General features: G+C 44.3%; 1 protein-coding gene across 4 annotated transcripts in view; it reads left to right on the forward strand.

Annotated features, from left to right (window-relative positions):
* Nucleotides 1-22,170, forward strand: part of GRIA3 (glutamate ionotropic receptor AMPA type subunit 3) — a 283,993-nt gene extending 261,823 nt beyond the window's left edge. The window contains exons 14-16 of one of the 4 annotated variants that reach the window (XM_043974891.1): nucleotides 11,869-11,983; nucleotides 14,500-14,746; nucleotides 19,930-22,170. In XM_043974891.1, the coding sequence (XP_043830826.1) occupies nucleotides 11,869-11,983; nucleotides 14,500-14,745 (361 nt within the window). In that variant the 3' untranslated portion in view covers nucleotide 14,746; nucleotides 19,930-22,170. Of the gene's footprint in view, nucleotides 1-11,868; nucleotides 11,984-14,499; nucleotides 14,935-19,929 lie in introns of those variants that run through there. The other 3 variants (XR_006354013.1, XM_043974888.1, XM_043974889.1) reach the window with 3 other exon arrangements.
* The last annotated feature ends 4,061 nt before the right edge of the window (nucleotides 22,171-26,231 follow it).

The following is a 26,231-nucleotide window of genomic DNA, read 5'->3' on the forward strand; positions in this document are numbered from 1 at the left end:
GCATGGTGCAGCAGATAGAGCACCAGTTTCACAGCCAGAAAGACCTGGGTTCAGATCCTGCTTCTGACACTATGTAACACTGGACATGTCATTTAACTTCCTGAGGTCCCAGGCAACTCTCCAAGACTATCTGTTGCAGAAGTGATGGTCAGCATTGGTAGAGGGGAATTTCCTCAACTGGGAGCTCCCCGTGCCATTGAAATCACACTGCTGGTCCCTATCTGTGCCTCCCACTATCTCTGGGAGCTTAGTATAACAAGATGGAAGTTGCAAAGAGGCAAATTTGGCCTCGCCAACCTTGCTAACAATTACTGCTGGGCCTCAGAGAGCACTGGGTCCTCCCTCATTAGATGTCTTCAAGCAAAGTTGATTGTCAAAATATTTGTAGAGAGGGAATTCTTTTTTCCTCCATCCGTTAGACCAGATAGCTGCAGAGGTCCTTTACAGCTCAGAGATTATTGGATTCAATCATCTCACAACCTGTTTTGGCTGAACCAATCAATGATGTTAGATAGAGGATGTTTGTTAGGGGGTGGCATCAGTGGGTAAGACCAGTTTGGCCAAAGCAGAATGGGGACATGTAAAAGAATTAGTGAGAAAAGGATGGAAGGGGAGTTTGGATCAATTTTCTAAAAGGCCTTGAATGCCAAAGTGGGCAGTTTGGCCTTCATCTTCTAGGCTATGGATCCATTGAGGTTATTTAGCAGATGAAAGCTGTGATGGAAGCATTATTTTAGGAAGAATAATCCGATGGTGGCATCAAGCATGGATTTGAGAGGGAAAAGGTTGAGAGATCAGATAGGAGGCTATTGCCATTGTCTAGGGTGAGGTGTTAAGAAATAATGTATTGTTCAGTTATTCAGTTGTGTCTGACTCTTCGTAACCCCATATGGGATTTTCTTGGCAAAGATACAGGAGTGGTTTGCCATTTCCTTCTCCAGTAGATAAGGCAAACAGAAGTTAAGTAACTTGCCCAGGGTCACACAGCCAGTGAGTGTTTGAGGCTGGATTTGAACTCATGTCTTCCTGACTCCAGGCCCAGCACTCTATCTGTTCAGACATCTGACTAGAAATAATACCAGCTCATATTTTTATAGGGCAGCTAGGCGGTGCTGCAGTGGATAGACTTCCAGGGCTGGAGTCAGAAAGAATCATCTTCCTGTGTTCAAATCCAACTTCAGACAGTTACTAAATGTGTGACCTTAGGCAAGTCACTTAACCCTATGTGCTTCAGTTTCCTCATCTGTAAAATGAACTAGAGAAAGAAATGGCAAATCATTCCAGTATCTTTGCCAAGAAAATCCCAGATGGGGTCACGAAGAGTCAGACACAACTGAGACGGCTGAGCAAGAACATTTCTATAGCACTTTAAGATCTGCGATGTACCTTACATTGTTCCCAAAGCCTTCACACTTAAACGTGGATGAAAACTTTCTGGAGCCCCTGTATATTATCTCATTTGGTCTTTACAACAACTCTCTGAGGTAGGTGTTCTTATTATCTCCATTTATAGCTGAGCAAACTGAGGCTGAAAGAGATCACACAGCTAGTAAGAGTATGAATGAAGCAGGATTCAAACTCAGGTCTTCCTGACTCCAGATCCAGCATTATCTACTGTACTACCTAGCCTTCCATAAGGGATTCCAACTAAGGTTCTGTCAAAGGGAATGGAAAGGAGAGGGACCTATTGAAGACTTGATGATTGGTTGGGTATGGAGGGCCAAAGAGAGAACAGACTCAAAGGTGACTCTGGGGTTTCAAGACAGAAACAGAAGGGCAGCTAGGTGGCGCAGTGGATAAAGCACCGGGTCAATAGAGGCAACACAGTACATTAAAAAAGCAATGAGGGAGGCAGCTAGGTGGCACAGTGGATAAAGCACTGCCCCTGGATTCAGGAGGACCTGAGTTCAAATCCGGCCTCAGATACTTGACAAGTACTAGCTGTGTGACCCTGGGCAGGTCACTTAACCCCAATTGCCTCACCAAAAAAATAAAAAAAAATAATAAATTTTAAAAAGCAATGAGGGCAGCTAGGTGGCGCAGTGGATAAAGCAGGCCCTGGATTCAGGAGGACCTGAGTTCAAATCCAGCCTCAGACACTTGACACGTACTAGCTGTGTGACCCTGGACAAGTCACTTAACCCCAATTGTTTCACCAAAAAAAAATATATACATGACAGAGACCTTTATAGGCCGTATTTTGATCTACCAAGTCTCTTTTTGGTAATCAATAAAAATTAAACATAACAGGTTTTTGTTTTTTCGATACCTTTCAATCAATTGAATGAGTAAAGATCTGATCTGTTGTAGAGAATAATTTGGAAAAGAATGCTTGTTTCCTTCTCATCTTTCCATCAAGGATATCCTGAATATCATGGCCATTGTATAGATCATTCTCATAGATTTTCTAAAGATGAGGAAATATGCACTGGGAGTTATTGACATCCTATCTCCTCTTTTGGATGTTTTTGTCATCCGTCATTTTTTGTATGTCCTTTTGATAGCTTCTTTGCCCCAAGATAATTTGTAAAATGATCCCTTGATGTTTTGAAGGTTGTTTTGCCTCCAGTCAAGATTTTCTCAGTGTGCATTGATCAGGCCCAGCCACTCCTCCCAAGTGCTATTATTAGGTGTTATTTCTCCCTCTAGGACTCGGGTGATAGGAAACAAATGTGGTAGTTCCACTTTCATTGATCATAAAAACATAATAATGTTAACAAATATATACTGTTTGTTGTCTTACCAGCATCATCTATGAGTATCGTTGGGATGATGTGACTTAGTGGAGCCTCATGCCAAACTTGCCTTAGCATTACTTTTGCTTCTGTTTCTGTCAGCTGTTGTATGAGGTGATATAGCTAATATTCTTCCACCATCCTCCTCCACACAGATGTGTTTGCATCTTGCTTTTTGTTGAATGTAATTGAATGAATCTCTATAGTTGGGCATTAAGGGAAATGTGAGTCATTAGCTTCCAGGCAACTCAAGCTCAGCATCTTGTCCAACTTGTCTCTGTAACTTCTCAGATCGGTGGGTGTTCTTTTTCCTTCCATTCAGGGAGATAGTAGAGAGTAGAAGTAAAACAAAAGAAGGCAATGTCAAGGAATAGCACCCTTCTTCCAGACTTCTAGTTCCACTGAGGGCCATTAACATTTGAAATTACTGAGAGTTTAGAACTGCACTAAGACTTCTAGGACACCCTGTGTACATTATTCATTATGATTCAACATCATTATTAATTATGTGTTGTCTCCCCCCACATTAGCATTTGAGTCTTCCTTCTCTATCTGCACCAGAGGTGCTTAACTTAAAAGCCCCACTGGGGCTTTTGCACATAGTAAACACTTAATAAATGCTCCATTCATTCATTTTCCTTACTTCAAGGCTCGATATAGATGCTGCCTTCTCTGGAAAGCCTTCCCCACAACCCCCCCCCATTATTAGGATGCAAGCCCTTCTCAAAACACCTTATGTTTTATGTATATATTGTGTCCACCAGTAAACGCCATCTCTTCCCTCCTTCCTCCCTGTACTTGCCCCCTCTAGACTTACCTTATACTCACATAACATTCTACCATTTGCAAAACGCTTTCCTAGCCATTATCTCATTTGACCCCCACAAGCCAAGTGAGGCAGATAGAACATAGATTATTACTTCTGTTTGATAGATGAGAAAACAGCCTCAGAGAAATGAAGGTGACTCGTCCAAGGTCATTTAACAAGTAAGTGGTAGAGCTTGAACTTGGACCCAGCTGTTCAGACTCTAAGTGCAGCATAACTTCCAATCTCATTGCAAGTTGGGTCATAGATTGTTTGTATTAAAGCTCTAAGGCAATAACATTCTTTTTAAAATATTCAGACATCTGGGCAGCTAGGTGGTGCAGTGGATAGAGCACTGGCCCTGGAGTCAGGAGGATCCGAGTTCAAATCCAGCCTCAGACACTTGACACTTACTAGCTGTGTGACCCTGGGCAAGTCACTTAATCCCCATTGCCCCACCAAAAAAAGCAAAACAAAACAGAAATAACACACACACACACACACACACACACACACACAGATACCCCTTGGCCAACATGGTCCTGATGACACTAAGGATAATCACCTTCCTTGATGTCCTATGTGTGAGCTACTTTATGGAAGGGTAGCCATCAGGAGCTAGAGATACTGTCTTCTTGTAAATAATGTGGAAATCTTTCCAAGTGGTCTTGGCAGACATGGCTGTATCATTGTTTCCTCATATTCCCTTTTCCCACTTGCTCCCTTTATGTCCTTAAATCTGTCACTCTCCATACCAACTTTGTCAGCTTCGGCTCCATTTTCCATAGTTCAAGGTCCTCTGGAGACACTGCGTCTCCAGGTATCTTCCAGGATCACTGGATTCTTTGGCAGAGTCTTTTTGCTGATGAATTACCATGGCCCACATTTCTCTTCTTGCTTTTTCTTGCAAGACAGCCCAACATTCTTAAATTACTCTCTTGGCATTTTTTGTTATAGAGAAGAATTTGACATGGCTCCAAGCTATTCACTACTTAGGTTATCTTCAAAATAAAACTTTTAAAACTTCTTTTTGTTGTATCATAGGTATCCTGTTACTGTGTATTACTTTAGACTTTCTTGAAAACAAATTTAGGGGAATAAATAAAATTAATTTAGGGGATTTTTTTTGTTCTAAATATTTTTTTCCAAAAGAAAGCATAATTTTGTAAGGGAAAATGCCCTGGCTACCTCTTAGGAACCTCAGTTTCTCTGATATCATTATTGCCCTCCCCCCAACATGTGAAATTTCCATTACTAGAATCATGTTGAATCCATAAGATACGTCCTAAAGCCTGCTTGATTGCTCCTAGGAGCTGTGCCTGCGATTTGGATAATTGTCACCAAATAACAATGGGGCCCTGAATTACAGAGCATAGTTTTTGCAGTTCCTTTAGCCCTAAGTGTGGATGATATATAAGAAAGTAAGCTATGCAATCCACCCAGTGCCCTTTATTTTCTGAAAGAAGGAGGAGGAGGAGAAGGAGGAGGAAGAGGAGAAGGAGAAGGAGAAGGAGGAGGAGGAGGAGGAGGAGGAGGAGGAGGAGGAGGAGGAGGAGGAGGAGAAGGAGAAGGAGAAGGAGAAGGAGAAGGAGAAGGAGAAGGAGAAGGAGAAGGAGAAGGAGAAGAAGAAGAAGAAGAAGAAGAAGAAGAAGAAGAAGAAGAAGAAGAAGGAGAAAGAAGAAGAAGGAGGAGGAGGAGAAGAAGAAGAAGAAAGGAGGGAGAGGAGGAGGAAGAGGAGGAGAACAAGGAGGAGAAAGAGGAAGAGAAATAGTTTATTAAAGTATCAGTATTGTTTCTGATCACTATAACAAATGAAGAAACAAAAGAAATACCATAGGGAGCAAAATAATGAAATCTCTATCTAGAAAAAAATAGGCTTCTCACTGGCTAACTTTTGCTGAGTTTAATCATTACTCAATTTAACCCACATGGCCTTCCAGCCTAATTTGAACTCACTTTGAAGGTTCTAGACATTAAAAAACACCACTGGACCTCAGCCTTCGCATTGCTACCAAAAGCATGATTTGGCTATTAGGGCAACAAGTCTCATAGTGCAGAAAAATTTTGGTGACTTTAGTCTTTAAATCACTCTTCTTCAAAATTTCAAGCATTTCTTATTTCCCCAGCGTCATTATTCTCTCCACTGGTGCAGATCACAGCTCCACTATGACTTAGAAGGTGATCTTTAAGAGTCATTGTAGCCAAACTGGTCATTTTCACGGCTGGACCGCAGACCACAGACTTGTCACCAGGTCTGTGCTTCTTTAGCTTATGTTTCATTGGCATAGCCTAACGAGAACTCCCAGCCACTTGTGCACCATAATAAAGCATCAGAAGAGGTCATAAGTCACCCTAACTCTTTCACTTAGGATTTCATCCATCTTTGAGTCATGGCTGGTCTTGCCAGTCAAGCTGCCAGAGCAAAGACCCCTCTCCATTCTTATTCCTCAAATGGATCAAATCAAAAGAAAGTCAAGCAGGGGCAACTAGGTGGTGCAATGGATAAAGCACTGGCCCTGGATTCAGGAGGACCTAAGTTCAAATCCGGCCTCAGACACTTGACACTTACTAGCTGTGTGACCCTGGGCAAGTCACTTAACCCTCATTGCCCAGCAAAAAAAAGAAAGAAAGAAAAGAAAGCCAAGCTAACACGGTTACCAGATGTGTCATGGCAGCCAATAACCCTGTCCTGCGATCAGAGAAAAGTCAGTATGCCCTTAGGATATGGTTTGTTTTCCCCACCATCTCAATTCCTTAATAACGAGTAAGTCTTTTCCCTCCCTTCTGCCCAGAATCCAGCTACATTTAATGACCACCTTTGCAGATTTTGCATGGTAGTTGTCTGCTTAAAGGTTCTTGCCTCTCTCCCAAGATTCTAAAAATCAATTCTGAATGTAAGAGAACATTGCATAACACTTTTTAGACAGTTATATATTAGTTTCCTCACATCCTCTTGAGGAGATGTGCTTTTTAACAGAAAACAATCCAGGGAATGAAAACCTAACGGTAGAAATGTAGGCGTTGTAGCAGGTTAACAGAAGAGGCATTGGAGAGCCAAGATCCATCCTGCATGTGTGGAGTCTATCCTGCTGGGCCGTCCTTGCTCGATATCTTTCTCTAGTAAATGTCCACTAAGCAAGAATTTTACAGTAAACCTTGTTGAGTTAATGACTGCCCAAATAATTTCCTTGAAAAGAACCTGAACAGCTTCATCCAGTACTGTACCATTCTAATTTTTTTTGCAAGGCAATGAGGGTTAAGTGACTTGCCCAGGATCACACAGCTAGTAAGTGTCAAGTGTCTGAGGCCGGATTTGAACTCAGGTCCTCCTGACTCCAGGACTGGTGCTTTATCCACTGTGCCACCTAGCTGCCCCCCAGTACCATTCTAGATCTCTGACTGCTTCCCCACTCTCCGAAAGGCCTATGCTCAGTGCTCCAAAAATAGCCCTCTGGGGTTGGCTCAGGAAATGGCAGCAAGAGAGCTCCTCTGTGAGATGTGCCCTTGCTAGACTAAGAGTTTATTAGGTCAGGGATATTCCCAAAGAAAAGATATTATAGGAATGTTCCTGACTTACCAAAGAAGAGTATATAACATAGGATTCAGTGGTGCTGTTGTGGACTTGGAGTCAAGAGACCTGGGTTCAAATCCTGACTTTGGCATTTGCAACTGTGTGAACTTAGACAAGTTCCTTCTCCTCTCTGAGCCTCTACTTCCCCCTTTGTAAAATGGGACAAATTAATCATCTTTAAACTGCCTATGGCATAAATTAATTGTGAGGAGTGTATTTAGAAAACCTTAGAGTAGGAGAGAAGTGCGAGTTCTCCTCATTTGGGAGTATACAAGGCCTCACTACCTCTTAGTTCTTACCCAATAATTTTCTGTCTGGCCTCAAAAAAGTGGTTTAACCTTTGTGTTGCCTCAGTCCCCTCATTTGCTGTCCACGGCTGACAAGTAAGTCTGTAACCAGTCCTAACAATAAGGTCAAAGTTCCCTTAAGTTCACTCAGCACCAAATAGGGGCTAGAGGAAAGAGCAGATTTATAATAGGCCTGGATTCTTATCTGGCCTCTTTGGTCAAGTAGCTTCAGTTCAAATCTCCTTGGGCCTCAGTTTCTTTACCTGTAAAATTAGGGAATTTGCCCTCTAAAGCCCCTTCCAACAGTGGATAAAGCACCGGCCCTGGATTCAGAAGGACCTGAGTTCAAATCCGGCCTTAGACACTTGACACTTACTAGCTGTGTGACCCTGGGCAAGTCACTTAACCCTCATTGCCCCACAAAAAAAAATTAAATAAAAATAAAGTCCCTTCCAGCTCTACAATTGTGATCCTATGACCTTCCCCTCCCTGGGCCTCAGTCTCTTCACCTGTAAAATACTAAATGACCTCTAAAGTATGTTCCATCTCTAGAGCTCTGGTCCTACCAAGGAGATGAGTCTCCTTGGCTCACAGTTTCTCAATCTATAGAATGATGGGTTTGGCCTACATGGTTTCCGAGGGCCCTTCCAGCTCTAGACCTAGAATCCTATGGGTGACTCTGAACAAGTTAATTCACCCCTCCATGTACCTCAGTTTCCCAATACATAAAATGAAGGGGTTGGCCAAGATGGCATCTGTGGTCCCTTCAAACCCTAGGTCTGACATTCTACATTTCAAACAGTGGGTAGGCAGTTTGAGCAAAGGAAAAGCTTTCTTGTGACTTTGTGACAGGGATCATACTGTGTGTTGCAAACAGGGTTAACTGTGTGTTGAGAACTTTGCGAGGTGCCCCCTTCTCCCTGCTCCTGCCCCCAGTGAGGCATACAGTTGTAGGAGATTTGGCTTTGAAAGTATGCTCTGTTTGTTTTCTTGGCAACCATCCTGGCCTCCTTAAGTGGACATATCTATCTATACTTTCCTTTGCCTGCTTTTGTGATGTGTTCTGAAATGGATTGGACTTGATTGAGGGTATTTTTTCCCATTCAAAGGCTATAGTTTCTGCTGGCCTATGGTGCTTGTCAGCAATGGCAATGTAATGACCCACTCACTGTATGTCAGTTGTGGGACTCAGTGCTTTCAGGCAGAGCTCAGCAACTTCTGAGAAGCAATCCCACAGGGGGCCCGGGAACCACTGAACAAGCCCAAGGCAAGGACTGGCAACCTTCCAGTTGGAGAAGAGGGAAACCGAGTGAGCCAAGGGCCACCCGGAAGGCCTCCCCTGCTCAGAAGAATATCCACACTTTCTACCAAGGCAGGAGTTAGAAAGACCTGAGTTAAATCTGGCCTCGGACAATTATTTATGTGACCCTGGACAAGTCACTTTACCTCCCTGGGTCTCAGTTTCTTCATCTGTAAAATAAGGCAGTTGTACTTGATGACCCCTAAGGTCCTCGTTTCCACCTCTAGATCTGGGATCCTATGAGCCTCTGCATAAACAAGTCCTTCTTTTGAGTTCTACTAGTCCCCTTCAAATGGCTTTTCACCACTTTGTGGAAATAGTGTTAAGCAGAAACCACCCAAATTGAGAAAGTCGGAGTTTTGGTTGCCAAAGAGCAGTGAGGGATAACTTTGAAGCAAAGGGAACTTGGCAGAGTGATAATCACCATGAGGAAACCTGAGCCAACCCAAGTAAGGCCAGGAAAGTCCAGAATACCTTGGAGCAGAGGGAGAGGAAGTGTCAAAAGGTCAGAGATAGGCAGAGAAATGAAGCCCAGAGGGGCCAAGAGACACACCTCCTGATAATTCTGTGGCATTTTTGTGTAGACACCAGCCCTAGGTTGTATAAACCCAGGCCAAAGCATAGACAGGGAAAATAAATGGGAAAAAGAGAGAGGAAAAGAAAAGAAGAGAAGTGTAAAGGAGGAAGAAGAAAATAATATAGAGGGTGTTTTCTGGGAGTAGTAAAGATGGGCCAGACAACAATGATTCAGGGGCCCCAAGAGACCTCAGTATCAGAGGTTACCTAGCCCAGCTTTAAGAATTCCCTTGGGGGGGCAGATAAGTGGCACAGTGGATAGAGCACCAGCCCTGGAGTCAGGAGGACCTGAGTTCAAATCCGGCCTCAGACACTTAACACTTACTAGCTGTGTGACCCTAGGCAAGTCACTTAACCCCAATTGCCTCACCAAAAAAAGAAAAAAAAAAGAATTCCGCTAGGTGGCAGTGGATAGAGAACCGGCCCTGGATTCAGGAGGACCTGAGTTCAAATACTCAGACGCTTGACACTTACTAGTCACTTAACCTTCATTGCCTTGCCAAAAAAAAAAAAGAAAGAAAGAATTCCCTTAGTCCTCTGGTTTTTAGCCCCAGGTAATATCATAATGGGACTTCAAGCTTCCTTTGAAGCACCCCATCATTCAGCACCCCCTTCAATTCCCTCCCCCTTCTCAATTCAAAAGACCCTGGCCACAGGGCATTGAAGAGATGTCTCCCCAAGGACTTTCCCAGTTGTATGATGAAATGCAGGATCCAGTATCCTACAATAGCCTGCATCATCAACCTTCCATTGTCTGAAGGGTCCTCGATTAAGAAGCCACATTACACATCCCAAAGTTGGTGATGGTAAGAAAGGCAGGAAGGCTCAGCCCTCTGTGCCTGTGGTAAGATTGGCATTGGTCAGCAAAAGGCGATTAGTCAGATGCATTTGTGGGATGAAAGGAGCATTGTGGAATGTCCATGGTGACCTTCATCATCTCCTATAGAGAGTAAGTGGGCAGCTTAGTCGTGGTACCAGGGCTGGCTGGGATACCATCAGTGATTGATCTTTCTGCATGATTCAGAGTATGCAATAGTCGTTTTAATTCCTACTGGTTTTTCTGTTGACTTTGCCTTGTGATAAGCTAATACTGTGTTATCTCTATAATGCCCTTTTATCCAAAGCAACTAGAGATATTTCATTGAACAGTCAATTTCCCTAGAGAGAAGACAGGGGATAAAGAATTATCATCGTCGTCATCAGATGAGAAAACAACCCCAGAGATAATGTTGGTTACCCCAGGGCAAGGACAGGCCCACCCAAGTTCTGATGAACTGGGGGCAGCAAATGTCCTTCTTGCCCATTTGGAGGGCACCAGTGGCCTGGAAATTTTACCTCTGAGGAGTGTTCCCAGTCTATTTGCAGAGAGAAGCCCCCATGACACATACAGAGGCCACCTGGCTCCCCTACACAGCTATGGAATCAGCAGTGTCCTTGGCACCATCTGGCATCAACTAGTTGCCTCCCAAGTGGTTGGCCTTTGAATCCAAAGTGGCCTTTCGATGGCCAAGGATGATCTGTGTCTTTGGATTCATAGAGTCCCAGCAGTTAGAAGGCGACCCAGAGTCTAGCCCCCTGTTCTCTCTTAACCTGACTCACATGTGGCCCCTACTTGTAGCTCTAGAATGTTGCCATGTGTACTTTTGCTTTGATGCTTCAAGCAACTTGGATCTCGAATCCTCCCACTACCCACATAAAGGCCAAGCCCTCCAAGCCTTAGCAGACAACTTTCATGAGTCTCTATAGAAAAAAAAAGTTTGAGTCTCTATCCCCCCCACACCCCATTTCTGGTGGTGGGCCTCCACACACTTAACCAAGTTGATCCTCAGCTGCCAGACACAGAGTCCAGGGCTCATCCCAGAACAGAAATCTTTGCAGCTTGGTAGGACCTCCTCTGGCAGTGCCCTTGAAAGCCCAGGGTCACCCCCACCCCACAATGAGCCCTAAAGGGAGGACACCAACAGAGGTGTGTGCTCTTAGGTGTGCCTTGGGTCAAGAAATACTTGTGGTATTAACAAAGACTCAAGGGCCTGTTCAAGCCTCTCCAGTGAATGTTTCCATGAACTTTCCCAGCCACTATGTTCACGTGGCTCGTGGCTGAGGAAGGGGATGACCAACGACAGCGACAACAACACCGATGTCTGATCTGTTGCATTCTGCTTTTCTGTCTATAATGTGAATTCCCTTCTTGTTCTTCTCCTCAGCTACTTCCCTTGCCCCAAAATGTTTTCTGTCTGGAAGTCCAACAAGACGCCCAGTTAGATCAAACCCAACTCGCAGTAAGCGGCAGTCAGACAATTGCATCCATGGGGAGAGAGAGCCCGCCCCAACAAGTGACTGCCTTGTTTTTCTACCCTCGTTATTTAACAGTGTGTGCCGATTACTCAAAGCGATATGGGCAGGCCCTGGTAAATATAGAGATGCTCTAGTGGAAAGTTTGATAAGGTCAAAATGCTCAGGTTGCCTGCAGTGTCTAAAATGACTGTGGCCAGGGCTCCCTGCTTTATCGCTTTCTATAGTTTTAAAGTAGTTTGAAGCTTGAATAACATAAAATAACATAATATAATGTTATTTATGTTATTTCCCACGTGAAGAACGCCTGTAAACCTTGCAGTATTGAAACTCAGTGAACAAGGCATCTTAGACAAGCTGAAAAACAAATGGTGGTACGATAAGGGGGAGTGCGGAGCCAAGGACTCTGGGAGTAAGGTCAGTCGCTGGCGGTCTTTTTGTACTGATTAGCAATTGCAGTTTGACCTACTGTTTATTTGATTCCCCCTGAAATGGCTTTCCCAAAACAACACCCGCACACACACACACACACATGCACACACGCACGCACACACATGCACATGCACACACATGCATGCACACATGTGCACAGACACACACAACCCTACCTCAATACAATGGGACCCCCTTATAATTCTACTCTTAAAGCGACAGAACAAGGATGGGCCTTGGGGACCAGCCATATCGCACCAGGCTGACAGCATTATGCCCGAGTATATTCTAAGGGGGTTCCAGTGTATTTTACATTTTAAAGGCTCAAGGAGAAAACAATTCCAAAATCACACCAAAAAAAAAAAAAAAGAAGAAGAAGAAGAATCAATCACGATAGCTTTTTTTTTTCTCTTCCAGTATCAGAGACTTTGTAAGTTGTAAGTACTTTTGGTCATTTTAATATTGTGCTGGCCCCACCCTCAAACCGGGAAACCAGACTGGTCTCTGGAAGAATTCATGAATCAGCTTCATTCCAGCTGCTGTTGAATCAAGTCCAGCACCTGAGTGGTTCTCTAAGGCCACCAAGTCTGTCCCATTTCTCACTTCCAAAGCTGTTTGGAGCGCTTTTGAGATCTAGCCGCATGCTCGTTGAGGGTATACATCGTCAGGATTAACATCACATTGATAAGCATGAAACACTCTTCCCCGCCTCTCCCTCACCCCACCCCTCTATCCCTTTGCTCCCCCAAGAAAGTTTTTTTTTTCCTTTGAGTTTCCGTTTTTTTTTTTTTCCTTTTTTTCTTTCTTTAAACTAATATTGTGGGATCGGTTAATTCATTTCATGAAACGCCAACATTCATTTCCCCCTATGCACTGAACCATTTTGCTACTGTAGCTCTTAAGTCTCATGGCCATAAATGGCATGATTGCCTGGGAGCCCAGAACTCTCATTGCCACAGCTTATAGGAGTCATGTCAAGGAACATTTTTTGTTCAACAAACGTTGCACACGCATGAAAATCCAATAGTGGGATTGGGGTGAGGAGATTAGGGGAGCTGGGGGAGCCAATGTAAAATTGATCCATTGACGCAGGTGACATATATTTTGTATCTCTTCCTCAATTTGAACCACGTCACTTCTCCTAAATGAGCAATGCATCACAAGGTTTCCTGTAGGGATATTTTCCATCGTCCTTCACATACAATCCAACTTCAATTGGCCTTTGCATCAGTGCAAATAAGTATAAGACTAGCTTCTAAGAAATAGAGACGTGGACATGGCCATACATACGGATAATCTTTCCCACCTAACTTTAATTGACTTAAAGACACAAGGATTGGCTATGTTCCTCGTGTGACTCAGCATCCCTGCTGGCTCCCCATCGCATTCTAGCTAAAACAGGGAATCAATCCACTGGGGTAATGATCTGATGGTGAGCAAATCATTCTGCTAAATCCAGTAGCAAAATGGTTACAATTCCCTCTAAACAGATTACAAAATGCTACTTTTTCAATGAAAACCCCCCCTCCCTCCCTTGGTCAGTCCTACCTTGAAGGTGGGGTCCAGGTAGCAATTTTTTTTCCTTTCCATTATTCAGCAATCCAGGTTTTGCTTTCTCATGCAGTCTTAGCTTAGTCAAATTTGCAGTCTGACCTGAAAGTAACTGACCGTCTTTCTCACTTTTAAAAATTAGCAAATAGAAAGCTTATGATCAGTATAGTATTTTTAAAGATTATCCTTGACATTCACTTGAAATCTAAGTTTTAAAAGGAGCTGGTATTTTTTTTTAATTGCCAGCCTCCTAGAAATGTTCCCTGATGTGTAAATGGAGCCAATCAGGGACTAATGGGGCTTCCTACTAGGCCCCTGTAGCTCTTGGGAGGACGTTGACAGACTCACCTCTACTGCAGATGGAGTCCATCAGCAGAGAGACTTGCCACCCTAATCAAAGCTAGTCCCAGAGTGATCTCTCAAGCACTGAGAAAGAGGTGGAACAAACACTGATATAAAGACCCTGGCAAAGAATGTCCCCAGCTCGGAGCAAAGAATACTTTAGGTTCCCAAATGAAAAGTGTTACTTGGAGAGAGGGGGAGAAATAGAGAGAGAGAGAGAGAGAGAGAGAGAGAGAGAGAGAGAGAGAGAGAGAGAGAGAGAGAGAGAGATGGATGTCATGGCTGAATTCTGACAATAGGTGTTTATTGAGCCTGGCAAAGGGATGAATTATGCTTCCATTTACTCTTTGGTTCCTAAAGCTAGTTGTCAGGGGGTTATGTTTTTAACATTTTTTGAGGTGGTAGGACCCCTGGGATCATAACAGTCAGTGGAAGCATAATCTACTCATTGTATAACACAAGCCAGTTGCCAGGGCTGAGCCATACCATCTATGCCTGTGTTTAGTTATCTTGACAGCATAGGACAGCCCTGAACTGTTGCAAAGCATGATGATGTCCCACTGCCTGTGATTTTCCCACCAACTAATCACATTGTCCGTTTCTCTTAGGACAAGACCAGCGCTCTGAGTCTGAGCAACGTGGCCGGCGTGTTCTATATCCTAGTTGGAGGCCTGGGGTTGGCCATGATGGTGGCTCTGATAGAGTTCTGCTACAAATCCCGAGCGGAATCCAAACGCATGAAACTCACGAAGAACACTCAAAACTTTAAGCCTGCTCCTGCCGCCACCACCCAGAATTACGCCACTTACAGAGAAGGCTACAACGTGTATGGAACAGAGAGTGTTAAGATCTAGGGTACGGCCAAGGCCTGCTACGACTAAGCTAATTGCCCTTCTGTTGCTGTGCATTGTGTGCCCTTTCCTTTTTCAGCTCGGTGATGTTCTTCCGAGCCATGTCTAGTCTTCAGAGTGTTTGTTGGATTCTTTGAAAACTATTCGGCGACTGTGCCTTTCTTGTCACATAATGAATGATGCTTTCCTTGAGTTTCTGGGTAACGTCTGTGATTGAATTGCATTTCCTGGTCCCTTTTCCTTTCCCCTTCCCCTCTCCCACCAGGGAGCCAATTCTCTAGAGAAGCCATTCTCCTTATTCAGTCCAGTAATTGATGATAACAATGAGTAGCAAAAATGAAATGAAGTGATCCCAAAGGGAGTCTTTGATTCTTGAAACAGTCATTTGAATCCAGGGACCATTTTTTCCTCTATTTGAGTCATATTTTCCCTCTTTTTCCCTCCCCCAAGAATTCACGTGCAGGTAAGTGTCTCTTGGAGGACATGAAACAAACTCCTCCTCCCCAGCCCGCAACCCTCCCCATCTATATTCAGACTTCTGCTGTTGGAGGCCATTGGCATCTACAGACCTACAGCAAAGCCTCGCCTGATTCAGACCAGCTGCAAGGCCAGTTTGAATGAGGGAAAGGTCTGATTATAGACATCTTTTCAGGAATCGATTTTTAATACCTTTCAGTACATACACCACAGTCAATAACCAAACTAATGTCTGCAATAGAAAAGAACAATGCGTGACTCCATTCATTAGAGTAAGTCCTCCTTCTACTTCTGTTGTCAAAGATAATCCTTTGTTCTGTGGCAACTAAAGCCAATGACACCCATAAGCTCATGGCAGTTGTTCCTGAGTTTCCACTCACCTTCCATTCCACAACCTCGGGGAAGTCAATCTCTCCATCGGTCCAATTCCATCGGTCCAGGGCTTTTGAAAACAAATGATTATCCTTCACTACTTGAGTTTAAACAGAATCTTGATTCCTCAATTTGCTTTTTGCTCTTTGCTGCTGCAGACATTAGCTACTCTTCAATCTTTAGTCATAACATAGTCACAAAATGGTACTAACAGTGTTTTCAAGTAGAGGTTCAGCTGGGCCTGCTTTACTGAATGGAAAAAAAAAAAAAAGAATGAACTCATTTTTAATTAGCATCATCCATTTGCATGCAAACACTTAATGTGTCGATGTCCTTAAAAATATTTTGTTCTCCCAAGCAGGTTAAACACACCCCTTGCAATTTTGTGCACATTTTTAATTTGCTTCACAGAACAGTGCAAAGGCAAACTTCAGCCCAGCCCCCCTCAAATTATCCCAAATTGGTATTAGTGGGGTCAAAGTGAGTGATAGCTTGCATTGAGATGGTGAGCTTTTAATGCTCCAAAATGCTTTCACATCTGTTGCCTCATTTGAGGAAAGGTACTCGCCCATTTGACAGAGGAGGGAACTGAGAGCCAGCGATGCTAAGTGACTTGCCCAAGGTCACACAGCTACTAAGTAGGGGAGCCAAGGCTAGAACCCAGGTTCCCCAATTCTCAGTGGGGATGCTCTTTCTACTGGATCATCATGCCTCTGTAATTGCCCATGTCCTATTGGTGACCTTCAGGAGCCTAACATGGGAGTCAGCTAGATGGAGAGCCAAGTCTAGCCTGGTATGCTCAGTTCTTCAAAGGAAAGCTCCGCAGGCAGGGGAACATTGTCAAGCTCCTCCCTGTCTACATGCCCCTTATGGTCCACTTGGTGTAAGCCATTCTTGGCCCATGAGACTCCGTGCTCAGGTCCCTCCTTCCTTCCCTCCCAACCCAGATATATTTTGCCATTGGAGGGCTGGGGGGGTATTATTGTCCCAGGCCCTTTGGATCCGCTGGGGCAGCTGCCATTACACCCAAGAGCGTCCCAGCGTGGCCCCCCAGCCACGGATGCTCAGGAACCTTTATTGAAGCGTCTACTGGCCTTCAAGAAAAAAGCCAACACTCCCAGGGAAGGAGCCTGAGCAAACCCTGGAGTCAGCAAACATTGGCCCTCAGAGTCACTGAGCAGAAGCATAGTCCTGTGCTAGGTGCCCTGGAGGAAGAAGAGCTTGCCTTGGCTCCAAGGCGGAGCTTGCCTTTTGCCCTTTTCTTTGGCTTCAGTCTTGTGCCCTTGGATGAGCCCCTTCCCCAAAGCAAAATCCTGCTTCTTGAGGCTTGAGTAAATGAGAAAAGATTGTGTCTTGATGGACGAACAGCAATACAGTAACACCCCAGTTAGCACCCAGACAACCAGAACCATGGTGGGCCTGAAGCCAGGGAGGAGCGTCGGCCCAAAGGGCTGCCCTCTGAGGCAACCTGTCAGAAGCCTGTGGGAACAAGGGAAAAGCCTCCTGAGGCCTTGAAATAGACTTTGCCTGTGTCAGTGCCCATTTCCGAGCTGGGCCGGGAAACCAGTAGCAAATGCCTACAGTGAGTTCGGCAAAGCGTTTGTTGGGAGGACACAGGTTAGGTCAACTAAGAGCCTCTCGTTTCCTAAGAACTTTGGGAATTTTCTGCTTTCTCCTGCAGCCTGGATGCAGTCCTGTGAGTTGAAGGATTTCAGATTTAAAACTCAAAGGGACCTCGGAAGCCATCTAGTCCAACCGCCTCATTTTACAGATGGGGAAACTGAGGCCCAGAGAGGCCAAGTGACTTGCCCAAGGTCACACATCTGGTCGCAGATCTAGAGCTGGAAAGGACCTCAAAGTCCACTAGTTCAACCCCTTATTTGACAAAGTGTAAAAAAACAACTGAGGCTTAGGGCTGAGGAGAAGAAACATGTCCAACATCACTCAGCTAGTCAGTGACAGAGCCTGGACTCATACTCAGGTTCTCTCTGGTTCAAAAATCCAGCATTCTTTCTGCTACTGGCCCCATTGTCTTTCAGAACTCCCTCTGGCTTCTTACACTTCTAATGAGACTCTATTTTTGAAATACTGCTTATTTCTCAGTGATTATATGATAGAGCATAGACCACAGATCATAGCTCTAAAGGAAACTGAGGTACAGGGAGGTTAACTGACTTGCCCAAGGTCCCACAGGGTAATAAGCATAAAAGGTCGGATTTGAACCCAGGTTCCTTGACTGGGGAGCCAGTCTTCTTTCTGCTGTTGTCAACTTTGGAAGCAAGTGTGACCTTTGGGGACAAGATCTTGTTCTCCCCTCTAGGTTTATTCTCTCAGACAACCTGAGCTGTGTGCTCCTACAAGGCTTCTTTAGAGGTGCTGAATGTTTAAAATGATCCAAGATAAGATAAGCCTGGAAACATTTCTGAGACAAGTCCCTACAGCCTATGAAGGGTCACCCCTTCATTGCCTAAGTGGGTTGACCCTTGGTTAACTGAAAAAAATAACACTAAGTGAGCCATCCCATCTTTCCCCACTTCGCTGGGTGCCTGAGGTGTTACTGTAATTCGTATTGCATTTGTGTTTTCCCAAAGTCCTTTCCCCTTGGAGACCTCACTCTATCCTTGCAGCATCCTGGGAGAGAGGGAGGATGATTGCTAGCCCCATTTGGCAGATGGGGAGGCAGGCACAGAGGGCTTTTCTGAAGCTGGCAGCTGGCCTACCCAGTGGCCAGCGGGAAGTAGTGTGCTTGAAGCTTTTATCCAAGGAAAGCCAATTGGTTCACGTTTCTGCAATTGTCTGGTTCGGAGCTCTGGAATGGAGTTCTTGGCTTTGGGGATGGGAGGGGGCAGTGTCTGCAATGCCCTTTCCACTAAGTCCTGTAGTCACTCCTAGCATGAGGAGGGGACGTGTCATCCAAGCAGCCATAATCGTGCTATCTCACAGGGGTGAAAGGCAGTTCTGGGACGGAAGGGGAGGGAGGGAGCACAACCTGCATCTCCACTGGGCAACGTGGCATCAAAGCGGGCATCCCTGCAATGGCATATCAAGCCCCTGGACGTTTTGCTTTGCTTTTCCCTTAGTTTGTGGCTAGGAGAGAAACCATCTGTAACCTTTCAGGTAAAAGGAGTGGCAAGGTGTGTCCTCACTGGCCACAGGGAAACACTTCACTCATCTGCAAGATACATTTTTCCTTGCTGTAGACTCTGAAATAAGCATGCCTTGAGTGCAATTGTGATGCATACATCCTCAACAGAAAACACATTCGATTCACCTTTTTTAAATGCTTAGTCCATGCAGAGCACAGATCTTCATAGTTTTCTAAGGGATTTCTAGCATAGTGGCATGGGTTAGACATACACCTAATTGTCCATATTGCAAGTTAGAATATTATTAAGTACCTTAGTGGGGGTTTGGGCCCAGACCTGTTATTTTATTAATTAATTAATTAATTAATTAAGGCAAAAATTCCCTCTACCACCGGGCAGCTCATTTGTAACTTCTGGTCTTAGAAAGTTGCCTTGGGCAGTGAGGGTGTAAGTGATCTGCCCCGTATGATCACACAGCCGGGATGTGTCAGGGACTGTGACTGGACCCAGGTCTTCTAATTTCAGACTTTGAGGCAGCAGCTCCATCTTCTACCTCAGTCACTCAGTCTCTCAATTCCAATGCATAGGATAGAGAAAACAAAGAGGCCTGAGAGATTCAAGATGGGGGGTGAGTGGGCTTGGAGCATCACTTGTCAATGAAAGGTTTAGGGAAAGTTTCCGGAAGGAAGTGGTTTGTGAAAATGGAGTGCAAGGCAACAGGAAGAAGAGTGAGGGGACCCATTTGGCTGGAAAGTAGCATATATAAAGGAGAATGATGTGAGTTGAAGATAGGAAGTCAGGTTCGAAACAGATCATCATGAACCACAAAAGCCAGACCGGAACTTTGTACATGTTCTTGAAGGTAAGAAAGACACTAAAGGTCTTTCCACAGGGAAATGGTATTACCAAATCATATCAGTCCTTCACTTTTTTTTTTTTTAGTGAGGCAATTGGGGTTAAGTGACTTGCCCAGGGTCACACAGAGTCCTTCACTTTTGCACCTCAGTACCAATAACAGATGGTTTCTAGCCTACAAACAACCTAAGTCATCAGCCAAGTAGCCAAGGCCTCAGGGTCTTTGGGAAGCCTTGCAGGGTAGCTCAGGCCCTGCCTAGCTGACCTTGGGCATCAAGCTTCAGAAAATGTCCTGACTGGCTACGTGAGGGTCCATGAGGGCCTACACCAACCCTCGGGTTTGGCCAGGGAATGCCCAGCCTCGGGGCACTGCTGAATCTCCCACTTGCCTTTGCAGGTCCCTCCCCACTGGGAGCATATGACAGGACGATTCACCGAAAAAGTGGCTGCTTCAAGGATCCTGAGCCAGATTTTTCTCTCTCCTTGGTGTCAGGCATGACACGAATATTGCTGATGGTGCAATGACCTTTCAATAGGAAAAACTGATTTTTTTGTCCTTCAGTGCCTTACGGAACACTCTGAGACTTGCAGCAATGCAACTCATCATTGAAATATTCTTGCTTTGCTTGAAAATCTAACAGACACACAAACAGACTAACACACACACAAGGTGGATGGGCAAGATTCTCATGTGGAAAAAGGAAATAATTCTTGTACAAACAAGCATTTCCACAAAAGCCATTCTTTGATATCCCAGTATATCTCATGTACATGGTAAATGAGCATCCTGTTCTTTGACAACACAAAGCCAATTTCCCTGTGTTCAATTCTATGAATACCACCACCCCGCGCCAGCCCATGCTCCATCGTAGCTAAAATGATTTCAAATCTATGTCTCCCGTGGCTTGAGCAACCAGACTGGCACTTCTAGGATAGGCTGCTGCCCAGATGTTTGGGGTATTCCCTATCAGTGGAGATTTTCTAAATGCCCTAAATCTTTTCAACGTTCCCAACATGTGTGTAACCTTTGACCATGAACATAACACCCCTCTGAGAAAAAAGAATTCAAACATTTTGGACAACAAGACTAACCCATGACTTCTCTGCAGTCGGCAACCAGATTCATTGGAAGGCTTCTGTGAGTTCCCAGTTGGTGAAGTGATTGACTTCACTCTCTATTCCCTCTCTCGTGGGTGACAAGGCAACAGGACACTCCTTCTTATCAGGCATACCCCTCGGTGCTTTTATTCCAACGGATTTTGAGCGGCTTTCCAAGAAGCCTGATCACTTTTTCTTGCTTTCTGTATGTATTGGAATCCCCCATAACTGAAGAGCTAGCAAGCATTTAGGTGAGGGAGACGCTGCTCCAAGTTGTGTTTAGAATCGCTTTTTTTCTCAGAAACAACACTGTGTTTTAGCTCTGCTTTCTCTGATAAGTATGCCTTTCAAGTATCTACCAGTGGAAATAAGACAGCTTTTTACAGAGGGCCTACCATTTCAGGCTAGATGCTTTCTCCAGCTCACTTCACTCTTGCTAGACCTGGCCCAACACCTGTTGCCTGTGACTGCCCGTGGCGCTCCATCCCAGACTGCATGTGTCTTTTTCTAGTTGGTGAAGGCTAAAAAAAAAATTCAAAAGGCGTGTTCTTGATCCTGCTGCTAAACAGAGATCCTCAGCATCGCTCACTTGGGAACCTCAAGATGGATCAGTGTCCCCACTGGGATGCACTGTCAGAGGCCCACTTCACTCCATCCGTAAATAAGTAAATAGACGCATCCATACTGTGGGATTCGACTGAAGAGCCTAAAGAAGTCTAGTCTCCACGCACTAATCAATTACCTCCTATATAGCAGTCTGCTTTCTGCAGTTTCATAGTCTTACTTAGCTCATTGATGATGAGTGCATACTGGAAGTTAGGAGACCAGAAAGACTGGGTATATTTGAGTCCTTTCTCAAAGTTGGACTCTTAGGCCCAGATCCTGAGTATTTTCAACTCAGTCTTCAGAAGAGAAAGGGAGACAAAAAGTCCTGTCAGATGAAACATTACCAGGAAAGTGTAATATAAACTCATTTCCCAAAATTTCATAAAGAGAAGAACTCGCCTGTCAAGTATTAAAATGGTATTAAACAAGATGAAACTGTTGTAGGGTTTTTCCATTTTTTTCATGAAACTGTGATTTTTCAACTTTGGAATGCTGTATATCATCCCCTGCAGTGGGAAGCTACAATTGTGCGTGACAACATTGTAGAACACAAAATGACAAACCGGCCTTGGACAGAGAGAAATGGCCATTCATGTAAGCTTTTTGGCATTTCTTGGCATGAAAACTTCACCAAGGTGAAGAGCCGGTAAATTGGTTTGTTATTTTTTTTTAATTTGCATGTATATGATTTTTAAAAGTATCAATTGCTTCAACCTCCTGCTACTAACTTTAAGCTATGAGAGTTCATGCAGTAGAGACTTGAGGATTTGATTTCTTTAGAGGTTCTTTTCCTTTTGTCCTTAAAACTGCATTCCAGTGAACGAAAACAATTTCGAAGCAAACTAATGACTATCAAAGCATAAGTTGCATGCGTGGGCAAAAGTCCCCAAGCCTCAATGTAATGGGGTATTGTACGAACAGTTTTAGTACATTTTATAAATAAAATTGTAAAGAAAATTCGGCTTCTCTGTTCTGATGTCCAGTTAGTTGCCTAGAATGATTCCGTCCTCTACACTCCTCTTGTTCATGCTCATCATACCCAACCAGTCATGCAGTCATTTAACCACTCATTCACTTACCCAGCCACCCACTCACTCACCTACCCACCTACTCACTCATCTAGTCTACCTACCCAGCTACCCATTCACCTACCTAGTCATCCACTCATTTACCCCAACCACCTACTCACCCACCCAGCCACTCACCTACTCAGTCAACTAACTCCCCACCCCCTGGCTCCGACTTGGGCCAAGGCAGGCCCTCAGGCCTGAACCATGGCATATGAGTTGCTGGCAAAAGGAAGCCTGCTCCCCTGAGCTTAGATTTGGTGAGATCCTTAGCTCCCTGAAGCAAAGGTTTCAGGTTGAATATGGTGTCTGGGACACAGGGGCAATATGTGTCTCTCTTCAGTATTTCTCCCTCTCTGTGGCCAATGCTCAGGGCCTTGAAGCCCCCATGCTAGCTATCCCTCTATGGCCCACCCAGATCTTCTGTACCAAAATGGCGCCTCAACCTCTAAAGCCAGATTGGACTGGATGGTCTCTAAGGTCCCTTCCAGCTCTAGAATTCAAATTACTCTCCTCCTCTCTTGCTTCGTCACAATCTATCTGTCTAGCACTCCAGATCTTTGGGGTGCTATTCTCTGCTATCTAACATGATAAGAAACATTTGTGCTATAATGCTCATGGCTTAATGTGGTAGTGGGAAATCTTTATCCTATTAAGTACTTCTGGCCCACAGAGGGAAAAAAATCAATCAAGGGCCACATAGAAGCTAGAAGCAGCTTAATGTAGTTACATTTCCTTTGAGGTCAAGACATATAAAATCCATCAGCATAAAACTGTATTGAATAAATATAACAAATATTCTCAAATATCCTTCCATCTCCTATTAATGGCTGGTTAAAGGAGAAGTAGAGATAAAGAGGGATAGGAGAATAGTGGGAGAGACTGGAGGGCTTAGAGAGAAGGGAAAAGACAAACAGTGGAGAGAGAGAAAGATTAGCAAAGGAGAAAAGAGGAAAAGCTACTGTTGCTGAGAGAGAAACAGAGCAAAATAGAGAAGAAGAATGTATGAGAATGGCAGGAAGGAGAAGGAAGAAAATAGGAAGAGGGAAGGTAAGCTCAGTAGGTTTTGAAGTATTAAGCAATATTCATTTGTCACAGTTTGCTCTCCTCTTGAGATGTGGATGGCTGTGCTCTGAAATTCTAATTGATTAACTGTTGTTCATAGTTCTTCAACTGCTTTTTATCCTTCAACTTTCAAAGGTTCCCCTTTGGCTAGGGTAGCCACGCGAGCCACCAAAGCGAAATTCTTCTCTGGGCTACAGTAGCAGTAACTAGAACAACACTACCCTAGATGCTATCAAGCCCAGGTCCAGTAAGTCATTATTGGGAGGTTCCCCACCTCTGGCTTGATGTGGCATCACCCCCAGATGACAAATTTGTGTTCTGACAAGGGTCTACAATGCTAAGGCCCAAAAAGAGTGACTAATTTGGGGCACTATGACAGGCCAGTATGAGAGATTTTGTTGTTGAGGGGCCTTTCAATACCCCTAAATAACACCCTATAAGTGGGCCCATCCTTGTATACAGACTCAGTCCAGCAAGATCCCCAAACACAGCTCTTCAATTTTAACCCAATGTTCACAAAAGTGACCAAAACTCTTTGCCCTGTGTCTTTGTGGCCACAGCTACACCCACATGGAGTGGAGCTTTATTAATGGTGTCATCTTCAAAGAAGAAGGACAGGCATTGCTCAAAAGGAAAAGAATTAGTGAATTCCCATAATATTTCAGGGCTAGAGAATTCTTGACAGGGCACCAGCCTAAGCCCTGTTTCCCCTCTACAGGGTAAAATGATAGTGTTGAAATCACTGATTTCCATGAAAGAAAATGTTTGCTAATGTCCCTTTTCATCACAGGGGTAAGAAATCAGTCAGTGTTCAGGAGGAATTGAGTTCAAAGCTGGTCTTGGACACTGGACGCTTACTAGCTGTGTGACTCTGGGCAAATCAGTCAGTCCTCAGCTCTCAGTTCTCAAGGGGAATGGGTTTTCCCTACTTTATGGATCAGGCATAGCAATTGGAGTTTTCACCATGGGCCAGCAGCCCCTCCCCTCCCAAGGAGGGTCTGCTTTCAGAACAAGAGCCTGCATGGAATAAGGAAGGCAAAGCTTTGATCAGAGATATGTTCCTGAATAGTGTCCATTGGCTTCAAGGAAATCAAGTCATTTCAATATTTCAAGGATCTCTGCTTTCATGGTGTTTGTGGTCACCAAACCAAAACATGTCGCAGCTCCTGTCTACCTGGGTGAACAGTCTTTGTGAGTTGCTTTGGACTAGATGGCTTCTGATGACTCATCTGGTTCTAAATCTACAATCCTATGTATGATCTTGGGCAAGCCATTTCATTGCACTGGGCCTCAGTTTTCTCCTTTGTAGAATGAGGAGGTTGGACTACACAGCCTCTGAGATCCTTTTCAGCTCGAAATCTAGGATCCTATGTGTGATGTTGGGCAAGTTCCTTAACCTCCCTTGGCCTCAGTTTCCTCCTCTGTAAAATGGTGAGGTTGGAGTAGATGGTCCCTATGCTCCTATGAAAAAAGTCCATCTCCTGGTGGCCGACCGTCTAATGGTGAGTTTCTCTGAGCTTAGTTCAGCTGGTCCTCAGACAGCAATCATGGTTCATACAGCAGTGACGAGAACCTTCACACTACTTTGAGGTATCATAGGAGTATAGAAATGGAGATGAGGAAACCAGAACTTATCTTAAACCCACAGGACAAGCTTATTGATTAGAAGAATGTGATGCTGTGTCCTTTTCTAAGGGGAAGCATCTCTTTTTTAAAAAGAATAACTACAACCTTACTAGCTGTGTGACCCTGGGCAAGTCACTTAACCCCAATTGCCTCACACAAACACACAAAAGAATAACTGCAGAGGCAACTAGGTGGTGCAGTGGATAAAACAGCAGCCCTGGATTCAGGAGGACCTGAGTTCAAATCTGGCCTCAGACACTTGACACTTACTAGCTGTATGACTCTGGGCAAGTCACTTAACCCTCATTGCCCTGCAAAAAAAGAAGAAAAAGTACAGCAAAAAGAATAACTACTACCTTGATTCTGGTTGGCAAATCTGGTTGATCTGGTTGGCAAATCTGGACATGTAAATGTAGATTGGCATTTAGGATATATTCTGAAGCCAAATGTAAGTAGATTTGGGATTATCTATGACCTTTATTTGTCTGTTCACCCCTCTGCTCCACTGACACACAACCTGTTCTCTGTCGTCCAATACAGGTGAGGAATGGAGCATTCTGGTGGCTAGAATATTACCAGGTATACATGTTATCCAAACTTCATAGAATTAGGATACAGTGGAATCAATCAGCAAACACTTATTCATTGCCTATCGTGCACCAGAGACCTTGCTAAGACTCTGGGGATACGAGACAAAAATGAGAGAGTCCCTGCCCTCAAGAAGGTTCCATTCTCTTGGGGAAGCCAACATGATTCTAAAATACAAGCAAAGTAAATAAATGGTCATTTGGAGGAAGAGGCACCAGCAGCTGGGGAAATCAAGAAGGTGCTCATGTACGAGTCTGATGCCTTCAAATGGTATAGTAATGCCCTTGGGATCCTGCGCAGGGCAAACTCTGGTAGTTCTTGCCCAGATAGAAAGCTTTCAAGTGCAGGTCTAGTCCTATCTGGCTAAGTTTGGAAAGTCTCTTTATTGGCTACCAGGTGACAAATTACCCAGGTCCAACAATTCCCCTCACTATGTCCTAGAGTGGGGACAGGAGGGTTGGCTTGGGTTGAGTATAGACCTGTGATTTCTCAGGCTGTCATGGTATAGTCAAAATAGAATTAGTGGATAGAGCACTGGCCCTGGAGTCAGGAGGATCTGAGTTCAAATCCAACCTCAGAGATTTGACACTTACTAGCTGTGTGACCCTGGGCAAGTCACTTAACTCCAATTGCCTCACAAAAAAAAAAA

This window comes from Dromiciops gliroides, chromosome X, assembly GCF_019393635.1.
Source record: "Dromiciops gliroides isolate mDroGli1 chromosome X, mDroGli1.pri, whole genome shotgun sequence".
NCBI classification, from domain to species: domain Eukaryota; kingdom Metazoa; phylum Chordata; class Mammalia; order Microbiotheria; family Microbiotheriidae; genus Dromiciops; species Dromiciops gliroides.